The 15,723-nt window shown below is 51.9% G+C and overlaps 1 protein-coding gene across 1 annotated transcript in view; it reads right to left on the reverse strand.

The window, feature by feature from the left end:
- Positions 1-8,455, reverse strand: part of PARVB (parvin beta) — a 116,303-nt gene extending 107,848 nt beyond the window's left edge. Inside the window, exon 1 of the mRNA XM_060113112.1 lies at positions 8,268-8,455. Coding sequence (XP_059969095.1) covers positions 8,268-8,382 — 115 coding nt within the window. The 5' untranslated portion in view covers positions 8,383-8,455. The remainder of the gene's footprint in view (positions 1-8,267) is intronic.
- Between the last annotated feature and the right edge of the window lie 7,268 nt (positions 8,456-15,723).

Here is a 15,723-nt window from a genome sequence, read left to right on the forward strand (position 1 = left end):
CACAACAGGAGAGAAATCAATCACAGGGAGCACTTAAAATCCACTCACAACAGGCGCTTACCCGCTTATACCTTCGAACCATCCCTTAATTATTCTGACGACTGGACAGGGAACGCGAGGGTAAGCAACTTCGGGATGTGCGATAAATATTAATTCCATGGGGTGGAGACAGGAACTCAAAGCTGAGCTCCTCTAACGAGTGTGAAGTTGCCAAGGTGACCTGACTCCCTGGGACCACGCAGGTATAACCAAGATGCTAGGAGGACCACAGAGAGTTAACTGTTCCTGAAAGGTAAGGGACATAAAGTCATCAGTCTGGGCCCAGTGTCACCATTTCCATTCTCTACTGAAGCAAAGTTTCCGAGAGATTTCAGTAGATGGCCAGGTAAAAAGCCCGGTGTGGGACACGCTGACTTGCCTACGTGTTTCTCTCTGAAATGCCCCGGGTGCATCTGGACAACGGTGGAACAAACAAGGAGAAGTGCTGGATTTGAAGATTATAATCAGAATAATAATCAAAGGAAACTTGACAAAGCCACACCAAGCCCCCTGAAAGCTACCTCCTCTCTGAGGCCAGAGACAGGAAAACAGAACAGTGGTTTCCAGTGACTTCCTCAGGACTGCCTGCATTACAGGAGCCGACAGACTGTACCTCCCTCTCTGACCAAGAGCAGCCCCCATGGACAGAGGCAGCCCTGTTCAAAGAAGATGACTTAGGGTTTGCAGCAAGAAACATGGCAGGGTCTGCAGAGAACCTCACAGCCCGCTGGATTCAAATAGGACCTACACTGACTTCTCTTCCCATAGAACATTCTAGAACCCATCGTGTACATGGCCCCGGTCGCTCACCTGCTCACCTCTCTCCCCTTCTTTCCAGCCACCCTCTTTCCCTTCTTGTAAGTTAGGAGTCCAACCCACCTTAACCGTGATGGGTAGTCAACTTCCTGAGGGTAGATCATCAAGGCGATCACGTGAGCAAAGAGGGATTGGAAAGGCAAAGAATCCCCCAAAAGTCCCACCTCCCTGGCCAAAGGAGACCAAACTCATTACAAATCCTTTCCCTACATCTTGCAACAGAGAAGGATACTATCCCATTTTTATTTTCAAAAGTAAGTGGGAGGGTGTGCTGAGATCTGCTTAAAGAGGATGTGGAAATCACCTCAAAGTCTCTATGTGCCCCAGCAAGTTCTCTATGCAAACACCCCAAACAGCCAGAACTCTACACCTCCCCAGGTGCCTCAGCCCCGAGAGTAACTAAGTGGGAGCAGGGTCAGGGGCCTGGAGAACCGGCCCTCATCTAATCTGTTTCTATGCAGTTCCTTCCATCTCAGAGTGGCCTCTGGGTTGCTGCCTCTGCATCTCGCCCTGCAGCTGTAGCCTCCTCACGTCTCAGGAATCCTGCTGCTCCCAGCCCAGCACACTGCCTCCAGGAAGCCTGCCCTGCCTGCACCTACGCTGGAACTGCTTCCCTGCCGGTCACCCGGCTCCAGTCCATTCGACACCGGCCTCTCTAAATTAGCTGATATTGTTAACTGTCGCCCACTGCTCCCACGTGCTAGGATGACAGGGCCCAGTGACAGCTCCAGCTTGCCCCGAGGCTGACCACGGCCCACACACCACACCACAGTCCGGCCACTCTGAACGGCCTGGACTTCCCCAGCGGGACTAGCTGGGGTCTCCTCCAGGGCCCCTCCTCTTCTAATTCCTAGCCAGCCTTTACACGCAACCAGGGGACCACTTCCTCCAGCCAGAACCCAGAACCCCCAAATCCCGGATGTGTGTCTCCCTTGGGTGTCCATCACCACACCGGCCTGCCCCCTCCTCATAGCGCCCACAGGCTCCTAAGGACAGGCCTGGCCCAGGTCACCGCCTGCCACCAGCCCCCAGCCTGCCAGGTAAAGATTCATTTCCCTGTGTCCTTAGGTCTTCGGAGCTCACGGGCACCTCCTCCCTCTGCCGTCCTGGGACGGGGCCGAGTGGGCCTTCACCTTCTCCTTCCTATCTACCACCCGAAACAATTATGTTTTATCTTTATTTTTTAAATTTTTATTGGAGTATAGTTGATTTACAAGGTTGTGCTGAAGCAATTATGGAGGGTTTGATTGCATTTCCTTTGAACCTTCATGGAAGTTTTCCATTTCTTCTCACTCTCCATCTCCAGAGAGGGGTGTCTGCCAAGGACATCGCATCTCCCCCCAGGACCCCCACTCACCAGGTGACTCCATGTTTGGACCACACCTGCCTGGAACCAGCTGCCCCAGCCATGTGTGCCCGGCCTAATGTGCCCGGTCCGGGGGAGCTGTGCGGATTCTCCCCCTCGAGAAACTGAGTTGAGGGCCCCAGGCGCTGCGCGGAGAACGGGTTCACGGGGTGGCAGGGGGAGGCTCTGGGGGGCATTTCCAGACCCTGGCAGTCGAGGGCCCCGAGGAGCTGCCCCACCCCCTGAGGCTGGTCAACCTCCTCCTGGCTCTGGAGACACCTCAGGAAAGAAACACCAGGTTTCCCCACCTCGGCACTGTTATCCGACATTGTGTGTGGCTGTCCAATGCATTATGGGATGTTTACCAACATTCCTAGCCCCCAGGCACTAGATGTCACTAGCATCCCCACCCCAGCCCAGATGGGACACTGGCAATGTCCCCTGGGGGAAAAATCATCCCCACCTGAGAACCACTGGTTTAAACTGCCATGAAGTGGCTATGGGGCAAGGTTGCGTTTCCTCAACTGTAAAATGATGGGAATACCTGAGTCACTGTGCTGTACGCCTGCACCGAACACAACACTGTACATCAACTACATTTCAATAAAAAATTTTAAAAATACTGATATATTTTATCCTATAAATAGATCAATAGATAAATGAATAAATAACATGAGGGGAAAAGCTGTACATCAACTATATTTCAATAAATTTTTTAAAAAATACTGATATATTTTATCCTATAAATAGATCAATAAATAGATAAATGAATAAATAATAACATGAGGGGAAAAGTCCCACCTTGCAGGCACCTCTGTCCAGGTACTCTTATTATAGAGCAGTGTTGAAGTGGGATGGTATTTGGGGATAACACGGCGTCTACGCAGCTGATCACTCTGGAGAGGACGGGGAGAACTGAAGGGAATGCACAGGGGTTAACAGTAGTGGTTGAAACTGAGATTCTCTCCTGGAAGTTATTTAAAGTGCACAAAAGAAACTTAATACCTTCAGCCCTCAGTTCAAGGTCGCAGCGCACTGGTGTCTCTTTAGACACCAAAAAATTCATGAGGTTTCAGTCAATATCTTGCTCATTTACCTCCATTTCTGCATCAAGTGCTCAGAAGACGACCCGGGTCGAGAGGACCAGAAGACAAACTGCAGAGAGGGAGAAAGTGTTTGCCAAAGACACATCTGGCAAAGGTTTTATAGCCAAAATATGCCAAGAAGTCCTAAAATTCAACTAAAAGAAATCAAGCTTGATTAAAAAATGGGCCAAAGATCTGAACAGACACTTCACCAAAGAAGAAGCACAGATGTCACCTGAGCCTAGAAGTAGACACTCCACGTCGTAAGTCATTAGGGAATGAGAACCAAAAACTGCTCTAGGGCTTCCCTGGTGGCGCAGTGGTTGAGAATCTGACTGCCAATGCAGGGGACACGGGTTCGAGCCCTGGTCCGGGAAGATCCCACATGCTGTGGAGCAACTAGGCCCGTGAGCCACAATTACTGAGCCTGCGCATCTGGAGCCTGTGCTCCACAACAAGAGAGGCCGCAACAGTGAGAGGCCCGCGCACGGCGATGAAGAGTGGCCCCCGCTTGCCACAACTAGAGAAAGCCCTCGCACAAAAACGAAGACCCAACACAGCCAAAAATAAATTAATTAATTAATAAACTCCTACCCCCAACATCTTCTAAAAAAAAAAAAAAAACTATGGACAACAAGGGGGGAAAGGGCGGGGGGATGAACTGGGAGATTGGGATTGACATATATACACTAATATGTATAAAATAGATAACTAACAAGAACCTGCTGTAAAAAAAATAAATTAAATTAAATCAAATTCAAAAAAAAAAAAAAAGCAATCAGGGAACAGGAACGTCCTTAATGCTTGCTTTCCTCGGAAAAGCAGGAGGGACAGAGCCTCCAGGCTCGCTGGGGCAGGTTTGGCGCTGTGCAGCCCGGTGCCGGTCACTGGTGTCTGGGCAGAGGGCGGAGGCCAAGGGCAGGCAGGGGCCTCTCATACAAATGGTGGAGTGGACCCCATCCCGCTCCTCCATCCAGGGCCTCCTCGACCCAGAGCTGGCCGCCCGCCTCTAAGGACTTCACACAGCAGCTGGGGCATCTGTCCCTGGGGCGCCCCCTTGCCCCCCTCCTGGCCCGCTGGACCTGTAGGGCTGTCACCCGTGGTCACCAGGGGGCCCTCGTGGGGAGTTTTCCTCTGCGCCTGCTCTGTGCAGCTCCAGTAAAACCAAACCACTTTAATGAGTGGCTCTTAACAGTCCCCAGGCCTTCTAAGGGGAGCTTTGGGGTTTTTTAAGTGTTCCCTGCCTCTTTTCCCAACAGCCCACAGTTCGTCACAGTTCCGTTTTCTAAACCGGGCCTACACATGACATGACTTGGTTCCCTACCACAGGACCTCAGCCTTAGTCCACGGGCACTTCCTGCACGGGTTCCTCCAAACCTCAGGACACATTTCCTAACGTGACCTCCCCTGGAAGGTGACAGGATATTCACCCCAACGCGTCCCTCCGTGCCTCTCACAGCCCCAAGTTCTGCCGACCTGGGCGGGGGCGAATGCCCCCGGAGCCCCCAGATCTCTAACTTCTCGGCAATGCCGTCCTCGTCCCAGCATCCTCCCCCCCGACCTCCACCCACGCTCCTGAATTCACCGTGGACTTTCTAACAAAAAGGAAACGAAACCCACTGTGCAGCTGGCAGCGCCCAGCACCCCTCGAAGCCTCCTCGTCCTGATCGGTCACTGGCAGGCAAATGAGCGCCTCCCCACGGGGGCCTGAGCTGGGCCAGGAACTGCTCCAGCTGTGAACCACATGAATGGCATAGAGGGCAGGTTGCCAAGGCAACGGGCCCGCAGGAATACTGGCAATTCTCAATCACTGAGGACCTCATTCTCCAGCCTTCACACCTCGGCCTCCAGCTCCTGACTCCTTCCCCACTTCCCGCAAGACCAGACAGAAGCCACTGAGCCCTTCCAAGGCTAGTCCTCCCTGAATTCCTGCGTGCGAGCCCGACCTTCTGTTTGTATGGGGGGACCCCTGAGGGTGCCAGGCACCCCAATCTTGAGAAACGAGGCAGGGGACCCAGCTAAGTCACACACCAAAGCAACAACAGCTGAGACTTCCCTGGCGGTCCAGTGGTTAGGGCTCGGGGCTTTCACTAACGAGGGCGAAGATTCAATCCCTGGGCGGGGAACTAAAAGCCCACAAGCCACGTGGTGCAGCCAAAACAACAATAACAACAAGAGCTGTACTATGGAAGCATCTCTCTCCTGCTGTTTTTGTGCCTATTTTATTCATCACAGGATGACTCTGACTATTGTGATTCTTGTTATACTTAAAGCAGATTGGCCCTCGATTTTCTAGGCGCTGGCTAGTTCATGAAGGCAAGGACAAGCACTTCGCTTTGGAGCTTGGGGCCAGTCCATGAGTTCAGGAATGTGCTCTTCGTATTTCAAGAGCATAAATGTCACCTATAAAAAGCTGTCATCCTCTAGAACATTCTGATGACTTGCTATTCTGTGAGAGATTGCTTTCCTGGTTCCTTCAGGTCTCAACCCAAACACCACCTGCTTTGAGGCCTTCCGTGGGCATCCGTCTGACTGCACTGTTACATCTTCCTCCTAGCACATATTATTACAGCATGATTGGTCTGTTTTATTTATTTATTACGACTGATTCCCTGTTCCATGGAAGCCTTATCTATCTTTTCTTCCTAGGGTCTCACAGCAGGCAACGAATGAATTGGAAAGGGTATGACATTTGTGTTTATAATTGTCGTAAGGTAGAAAGAGGAACTGAAATGATTTTGGTGAGGGTGATGAGGACTGCAAGGGAGACCGCAGATCAGAGAGGCAGCCGGAATGATGAAGGGAAGGGTGAAGGCCATTTACCATCTTTTCGGAGGTGTGACTGGATAGAGACTGACACAAGCCAGTTTGGATCCTAAATGTCAGGCTTCAGAGAGGAGGGGCTCATTTGCTTGGAACAACTTATTGACTGAAAAAACTGCACAACCTACAAGTTGAGAATTATGTTTTATTCGAGGACTTAAGCCCTGGACACAGCATCTCAGATAGCTCTGAGGGACCGCTCCAAAGAGGCAAAGGAGGAACCAGGATATGTAGAAGGTTTTCGCAACAAAGACCAGGTAATCAGAGCATCAAAAGATTACTGTTAATTAAAGAAAACCAGATATCTCGAGGAATTTAGCACTTTTCTATGTATGGGAAGATCCAAGAGTCTGGGCTCACTGAAATCATTCCTTTGATATGCACCTCAGCTCCCTGGGGCCAGCATCCTGTGCTTTCTCATCCTGAGTCTCCTCGGGTGCATCGAAGCGGGGTGGCTGCAGTGCCTGAGGGCTTGGCAGTTCTTGTTTCCACCCTGAATTGCCTCAGGGCTCACCTTCCGGGATGGTTGCAGGGGCTCAAAGGCTGCAACATCCTTTGTTTACCGATATGGCAGGCAACATTTTTTCACTGATAAACTAAAGGTGAAAGGCCCTGCCCTCATGGAACTGAATCATCTAATTCGGTAAAAGCGTTCCTGGTGGGAAATGCATAGGCACCCCTCCCCCCACACACACACTCACACAAATCCCTGGGCGGAAAGTGTGTGGGAGTACGCACATCCCTAGAGGTAAGGCATCACAGGTATCCCTAGGAATACACACCTCAATGGGAGAAATTAATACGGGGACACGTGTGCCTCGCAAGTATGTCCTTGGGGTACACACGTCCCTGGGGGGTACACTCATCCTCCAGGTACAGGAAGACTTTCTAAAGCACAGGTCAGGCTCAGGTGATTTCAGGCATCGGTCCCCAAACGTTTTGGCACCAGCGACCGGTTTCGTGGAAGACAATTTTTCCGCGGACGGGGGGAGGGGAGAGGGATGGTTCACACGCTAATGCGAGCGACAGGGAGTGGCCGCCGCCGGGACGGACCGAGGGCTCACTCTGCCTCCTTTTGTTCTACACGTTTGAGCCCTAGGCTCAGGCCCAGTTCCTAACAGGCCGGGGACCGGTACCAGTCCGCGGCCCGGGTGTTGGGGACCCATGGTTTAAGGAACTCACTGCACACCCCTGACTCGGGATCCTCTCTGGTCTAATGTCCTGCCTGAGGCCAGCTCCCACCAGCCTGTTCACAGCCACCGCAGTATAACTTACCCTCTTACCCACAGGGAATCTGGCCCAGGGGAGGAATCTCCGGGCCAGAACAAAGGAAAAATTCAGTAATGCAGCCCTGGGAGAGGCCCAGGAAACAGCCGGATTTAAAGAACACAAACAAGAGGCCAGAAGTCACATCCCTCACAACTCTAAAAAAAACTTTAAAAGGTAAGAGGTGGTAGGAAGTTTTTGAGAATCATTTTCGTGGACACATGGAGTTAAAAATGGAGGGGGCTCCGTAGTCCTTGCCGGTGGGCCTCGCAGTCTCTGGCCTGCCGGCTCGGCATCCCTTTCCTTTCTCCCCTCCCCGGGGCTGGGGCCGCATCCCGGGCAGAGCACCGCACGAACACCAGCGGGCCCCGGGCCTTGCCCGCTCAGCACTGGTGCCCAATAAATGCTCATCGAATGAGTGGCCACAAGAGCTGAACGAGCTGGGCGGGGAAGGGGGCTCAAGAAACGGCGACTCAGGCGGCGGTGAGCACGGGCCTGTCCTCCGCGGCCGGGAGACTCGCCCCACATTTGCTCAACATCCTGCCCTCAGCAGGAGCTGGCGATGCGCGTTTACAGGGCGCCGGGAGCCCAAAAGGGGCTCGACGAGCCGCCGGGGAAGGGGGGTGGCCAGGCTCGCGGCTGGTTCCCGGCCGGCGTTTAAAGGTCTCGGAGGAGGAACGAGCGAGGGTCATGGGCTGTCCCGAAGGTCACGGCTGCGCGCTGCGCGGGCCGGGCGGGTCTCGGGCCGCGTGGTCCCGGCTGCCACTCAATCGGGTCCCGGCGGGACTCTGGGCGGCGTGCGCGCGGGCGCGGGCGCGGTCGGCCACCCGCCTGGGTCCGCGGGGCGGGGCGCGGCGCGTGCGCGACAGGAGGCCGGCGGCCGGCGCACTCACCCTCCTTGGCCTTCTTCTTCCTCGCCAGCGTGCCGCCCAGCTTGCCCAGGAACGACTCGTCCTTCTTCATCCTGTGGGGCCGCAGGGCGGGCGAGCGCAGCGGCGTGGAGGACATGGGGCGCGCGGGGACCCCAGCAGCCGGGCGCGGGCGCAGCGCGTGTGGGAGCCGCCCTGGTCGGCGCCGCCGCTCGCCCCGGGGAGTGGCCGGGAGGGCGCGGCCCCAGCGCCGGCCCCCGCCCCGCGCCCGCCCCTGGCCCTGCGGAGCCCGCCGCCGGAGGTCTGCGCCGTCTCGGGCTCTGCGCTCACCGCTTCCAGCCCGCGGGCCGTCGGCCGTTCCCACGGTGCGCGTCACACTCACTCTCAGAGTGAAGCGGCGGTTCCGCTCCCAAGTGCCGCCGCCGGCACGGACCGAGGGCTCACTCTGTCTCCTTTTGTTCTACACGTTTGAGCCCTGGGCTCAGCCGGCTCTGGTGACCGTACCTGGGCTCCGCGGGGCAGCGAGGCAGCCAGGGCCACCACCTTTGCGCAGCCGATGTGCATCAGATAACCGCACAGATAGGTCATTTCACCTGCTGAGCTTTTACCCACAACCAGGCTTGGGGCTGGGGGAGCACTTGTGACCTATCCCTGCCCTCTAGAAGCCTGCAGTATGGTGGGCAATACCCGCACATAGTACCCTGTCCTAGGGGAGCTCAGGATGTTTCCCCAAGAGGCGTTGTGGAGACACAGGAAAGAGCCCTGCTGTGGAATCAAGGGTAGGTGTTCAGGCGGAGGGAAAAGCAGGACCAGAGGGGACAGTGTGGGAGCTCCAGGGAGGAGAGAGAGAAGGGAACAAGGCAGGCCCTGTAAGGGCTGGAAGGCGGGGAAGGGGTTCAAGGTGGAGGTGACATGGTGGATCTGGGTTCTACAAAGTGGACTCTGGGTGACGTGTGACCGTGGGCAGGGAAGGAGTAAAGCCAGAGGCAGGGAGACCAGTTCCGAGGTCCCGGTGACTTAGGAGGGACGTGAACGGTTTCTGGAGACGCTCATAGGTGGAAGGAGCCCCAGGCTTGGTGTGGGAAGAGTTAAGGCTGTTTCCTGCTGGGCCCAGCAGGTCGGGTGGGGCCCTTCACCAGCAGATAAAGGACTATCAGAGGAGGTCAGCAGGGGAGGAGCCGGGGAGTCTAAGTCCACACGTGTGGTCAACAGGGTTTTCCACCTCCCCTGGGCTGGCTCATTGCCCCACAGCGCTCTGTAACTCCTCCAGTTCCCCTCAGCAAAGGTTTCTGTTGGCCGAGCGGTGCCAGGCCCTGTCCTCCTGCAGGGATGCGCTGACCACAGGGGCAGAGCCTTGCCCTCCAGGAGCTGGTGATCCAGGGGAATGTGCACACCCCGAAGTTAGAAACCCAGTGAGGTGGGAGGGGAGCAGGAGAAGGAGAAGGTGCAGGAGATGAAGGGACACAGAGGCCCTTATTCCCTCGAGGGAGAAGATTCAGGACGGAAAGGGAGAATGCCAGGGAGGACCCGGGCACCTGGGAGACGGGAGGGAAGCCAGGGATGCAGGCTGCCCCGTATGACTAGGTGAGCGGGTGAGGCCGTGAGATCAGTAATCCCGCACAAGGAACCCGGAGCCGCTGAAGGGGTCTGAGCAGAGGGTTGATGCAGAGGATGGTTGAAGCAAAACCCCCAGCCAGAGACCAATTGGGAAGCTGCTGAAACAGGCGAGGCCAGAGTTGCCAGTGGCAGAGGGAAGGAAGAGATAAGAATGAGCTTTCAGGGACTTCCCTGGCAGCCCAGTGGTTAAGGCTCTGTGCTTCCACTGCAGGGAGTGCAGGTTCAGTCCCTGGTGGGGGAACTAAGATTCCGCGTGCATGCTGCGCGGTGCAGCCCCCAAAAAATCCCAAAACAAAAACAATGAACTTTCAGGGCTGCAGACCACAACATGTGGGGAATAATTGGAGGCTGGGTTTAGGGACAGTGAAGGGTCAGAGTGAGGCTTCTCACCAGCATGGCCTGATTTGGGGTGTCACTAACCACTCTGGGGAAAACACAGAAAGATGGTGAATGTGGTTATTGAGATCCTGATGGGGTCATGACGCAGGTCTACACTGCTCTGAATGCCAAGGGAATGTCATCTAGGGCAGGGGTTCTCTGGCCCTTTTGAGAATCTGATGCATGGTACAGACTGTCTTCTCTGGAGAAATACACGCACGAGATGCTGCACAGTGTTTCCAGGGGACTGTAGCCACCCCGCCCTCGCAGCCACAGACCCCAGCGGGAGAGCCTGCAATCAGGGGAGAGGAACAGAAAAGAAACCTTGGGAAAGAAAATGGGAAAGAGCGGAGCTCCTGGGCGCAGTCCTGGGCATGTGGTGAGTGCCCAGTCAATAACTGATTGTCTAGATATTTCATCAGTGGGTCTGCTTTCCCAGTGGATACACAGAATTTACTATTTCCATCGGTCACTGCTAATTTGAACACCACAAAGACAGGTCGGATCCTACTTCAAAAGATGCCATTACACCACAAAAGAATCTCTCTAGAAGATACTTAAGTCCTGATGACGGCCCAGTTTGTAAGAGAAACTGACCCAGCTCTTACATGACAGTAGGGTTCTGGAATCTTGTAGACATCATGCGTATAGAAACATAATCATGGGCTTCCCTGGTAGTGCAGTGGTTGAGAATCCGCCTGCCGATGCAGGGGACACGGGTTCATGCCCCAGTCCGGGAAGATCCCACATGCCGCGGAGCGGCTGGGCCCGTGAGCCATGGCCACTGAGCCTGCACGTCCGGAGCCTGTGCTCCACAACGGGAGAGGCCACAGCAGTGAGAGGCCTGCGTACCACAAAAAAAAAAAAAAAATTATTGTATTAGTTGTGATGGTTTTTTTTGACTTGTGTGCGCCACAGATGACAATCAAGAAGTGCTGTGGATGAATCTGGGGTTTTCTTCAGGGTTAGAGGCTGGAGGGGCCATGATCTAAACCCCAGAAACTTTCCCTTGCTCCTGGCCTGGCTCCTGGGGACTTTACACAGCATTCTCTGTGGAGCAACTTTCCAAATGGCTTTCAGAGCAGCAAACATCTATATTCACTTGAAGGTCAGAAAGTGCTGGTTGTTAATAAGAAAGAATTCAATGAGAAGCAGAAATATGATCTTAGCTCCTGTCCCCACCTACTCGGGCTTCCACTTCTTAGCATGCCGCCTACGTATAGCCTGCGCCATGGCTCTGCATGCATTTTACATTTGGAGAATAATTATGAAAATCAGATTACATGCAGCTGCCCTCATTACAGAAAACCATTTGATTTGCTTTTGAACTGTGGCTTCCAAAGGGTCCAGTTTTTTATCACCTTAATTAAGAATAAGGAACAAGCATTCTACGAGCACGTGCTGATTCCAGGCCCTGGGCGGGGTGCCACACCGGGTGGCCTCAGGCAGCCTCAGTTCCAGGTTCTCTTGCCATTCTTTCCATCTTCCCCGCAGAAAGTGCAATGGCCCGACGTATCTCAAAAATGCGTTCAGCAAAACAAGCCAAGTGCGGGACTTCCATGGTGGTGCAGTGGTTAAAAATCTGCCTGCCAACGCAGGGGACACAGGTTCGAGCTCTGGTTCGGGAAGATCCCACATGCAGCGAAGCAACTAAGCCCATGCGCCACAACTGCTGAGCCTGCGTGCCACAACTACTGAAGCCTGCATGCCTAGAACCCGTGCTCCACAACAAGAGAAGCCACCGCAACGAGGAGACCGCACACCGCAACAAAGAGTAGCCCCTGCTCGCCGCAACTAGAGAAGGCCCGCGTGCAGCAACGAAGACCCAATGCAGTCAAAAATAAATTAATAATAATAAAGAAAAAGAAGCCCAAGTGCAAGGGTGCATACTGGGGGAATCCACTTATTTGAAGTTCAACAGCAGGTGGCCTCTTTTCTACGTTGAGGGTGGTCACCTTCAGGGGGAGAGGGTCTTGCCTGGATATGGGCACCAGGAAACGCTGGGTGATGCACATGGGCCGCAGGCTGTGGGGGGTGGTCACACGGTTTATACCTAAGTAAAAAGCCATCACCTGGTACACTGGAGAGCTGTACCTTTCACCGTGTATCAGTTATACCTCCATAAAGGCTTGGGGAAAAGAAAATATATGAACAATACCCCTAAGCAGGATCCTTTGAGCTCTCTACCTTACCTGCATTTGGGTTTCATTCCTTATGGATGTGCCTCCTGTGATAATACAGCAGCTCAGGAAGCATTTAAAGGGAGTTTTATATAAAAGCTGCATGCCTTCTCTCATTTTGCTTCCGTGTAACTAAAAAGAAGAGATATCTTTTCAAAAAATGAAAAACAGCCCTTAGCTCTTTGGGAGAGAAAAGGGAGTTCATACGAGGAAGGATTGAGACTGTGAAGTGTTTCCTTGTGTTGTTCATTTTCAAACCTCCTAGCAATTTCGGGAGAGTTAGAAGTGTGTAGGGAAGTGATGGAAATACTTAATTGATTCAGTGATGGAGAAAATACCTTATTTCCCCCAGGTTACACTTCTGATGCAATCTTCCTGCCCTTTGGGGCAGCATTTTCAAGCGTGCTGTAATCATAGTATCCAAAGCAGTCTTTTGAATGGCGTGATTTAATCACCTTGCTAATTTAGTGACCTGGCAAGAGAGGAACCTGTGATTTTCACTTTAAATACTAGGAGCATAAAAGATGACCATACTTGCCTGGAATCTTAAAATTGTGGTGGTAACACTTTTTCCTGAACCACACATGAGCGAAACACAAATCCCTGACTGCCTTTCACTCAAGTGATTTTGGAAACATCAGCAAACTTTGAGACAAGGGAAGTTGGATTTTCATTATTGCCAAATTCTCTAGAGTTTTCTTTTTGCATAGTAGGCAAATTAAACTATGCATACACTTTGTTCTCGTAAATATTTTAGAGATGAGGAATGAATGAAAGATTGGCACCAACTTATTCATTCCTAGTCTTCCACGGAGGAGAAATTGGTAAAGGCCCCTAAAAGATTATGCCCCCTTCAAAAGAAGACTGACCCCTAGCTTTCAGAGAGCAAGTTCCTTGAAAAATGCCAGGACCTCTTATGTGGGTGGGAGAACAAAGGCCAGGCCTGTTAGACATTCACACCATAGTCTAAATTTCTTTAACCATTCATTTGCCATATATATATCACCTGCCTGCAAAGTAAAAGGCTTTGCTTTCCTCCTCCCACCTAACTGGGTGCAGTAAGAGCTGTGAGAATGAGAGCTGTGCCTTGGGCGGAGGGGAAAACGATGACGGGTGGGGGCACCTTGGGGCGGTGAGCTTGCTGCTGGATGGAGCAGCAGACTTGGCCACCACAGCACGTGTGAGAACATCACTAGGGCTGGGGAAGACAGTGGACCAGGGCAGGGGTCTGTAAGGGGTCAGACAGGAAATATTTTCCACTTCTCAGGCCATACAGCCTGTTGCAACTACTCTACTTTGCTGTCATAATCTGAAAGCAGCCATAGACAATATATAAGCAAATGAGTGGCTACGTTCCAATGTAAGTGCACTCTGCACTCAGAACTTTGGATTTCATATCATTTTCACATGTCATAAAATATTCTTCTTTTGATTTTTTTTTTCAAAACAGTTGAAACGTAAACCCATTCTTAGCTCACAGGCCGTACAAAAACAGGCCGGATTTGGAAGCAGATGTACCCAAACTGCATTTCGCTTACTGCATATTTTTGCCTGAAAGTCCTAATAATGGTAACAACGATGGTGCCACTAAAAATCAATGTTTAAAAGGTGCCGGGGGGCTTCCCTGGTGGCGCAGTGGTTGAGAGTCCGCCTGCCGGTGCAGGGGACACGGGTTCGTGCCCTGGTCCGGGAAGATCCCACATGCCGTGGAGCAGCTGGGCCCGTGAGCCATGGCCGCTGAGCCTGCGCGTCCGGAGCCTGTGCTCCACAACGGGAGAGGCCACAACAGTGAGAGGCCTGCGTACCGCAAACAAAAAAAAGAAAAAAGAAAAAGGTGCCAGGGATTCAGAGCCTGTTGTTTTGAACTCCAAGGGAGTATACAAAATCTTCCCTTGCATTAGAAATGCATTATTGGGCTTCCCTGGTGGCACACTGGTTAAGAATCCGCCTGCCAATGCAGGGGACATGGGTTCGAGCCCTGGGCTGGGAAGATCCCACATGCCACGGAGCAACGAAGCCCGTGCGCCACAACTACTGGGCCTGCGCTCTAGAGCCCATGAGCAACAACTACAGAGCCCGCGTGTTGCAACTACTGAAGCCCGCGCGCCTAGAGCCCGTGCTCCTCAGCAAGAGAAGCCACCGCAATCAGAAGCCTGTGCACTGCAATGAAGAGTAGCCCCCGCTCGCTGCAACTAGAGAAAGCCTGCACACAGCAACAAAAAACCCCAACACAGCCAAAACTTTTTAAAAATTAAAAAAAAGAAATGCATTATTAATACAACCCTTTCAAAGTGGATCAGTAACAGTTCCACTTCTGTCATTTATTCTATAAAACTCTCCACACTGTTACACGAAGGTAGGAGTATATTGCAATATGGCTTGTCTTTTTTGGAAAATGGGAACCACCTAAACGTGCATCTCTGATTATATAAGTCAAAGCAGAGTCCAGCAGCACCAGGAACTATTACGTGGAGCAGGGCGGGGCTGTCTGACTGGTGTGCGACGCCACCCATGATGTGGGGTTAAACAGAAAAGCAAGTTGTGCTTCTACCTCATACGTTTACATACTCACTCATTCCACGCACATTGGGTGTCAAGGTAGGTTCTGGGCGTGATTCCAGGCCTTAGGACACACCATGCACAAACCCAAGAAAGGCTGCCCAGTGGCGCTTACATTCTCATGGCAGGAAAATTAAATTAGCAATTTTGAAAACCCATGTACGAGAGAAAGACAAATATCATGTGATATCGCTTATATGTGGAATCTAAAAAAAATGATACAAATGAACTTATTTACAAAAGAGGAATAGACTCACAGACATAGAAAACAAACTTATGGTTACCAAAGGGGGAAGGATGGGGGATAAATTAGGAGTTGGGATGAACATATACACACTACTATATAGAAAATAGGTAACCAACGGGACCTACTGTATAGCACAGGGAACTATACTCAGTATCTTATAATAACCTATAATGGAAAAGAATCTAAAAAAGAATATATATATATGTATAACTGAATCTCTTTACTGTACATCTGAAACCAACACAACATTGTAAATCAACTATATTTCAATAAAATATTTTTAAAAAGGAAGTTTTCAAAAAAAATAACCCATGTACATACATGTGTACATTTTACATATATGTGTTATACATTTTACACATATATAAACCTTTATGGAAGTCCAACTTTTAATCCTCACTTTGTCAAGGGGAAACGGCTGATTTGAACTCTGCCTTTCTATCTGGCAGTACAAACAATAACAAATGGCTGCTGATGCAGAGTGAATAGAACTGATTTC

Source organism: Mesoplodon densirostris, chromosome 11 (genome assembly GCF_025265405.1).
Source record: "Mesoplodon densirostris isolate mMesDen1 chromosome 11, mMesDen1 primary haplotype, whole genome shotgun sequence".
NCBI classification, from domain to species: domain Eukaryota; kingdom Metazoa; phylum Chordata; class Mammalia; order Artiodactyla; family Ziphiidae; genus Mesoplodon; species Mesoplodon densirostris.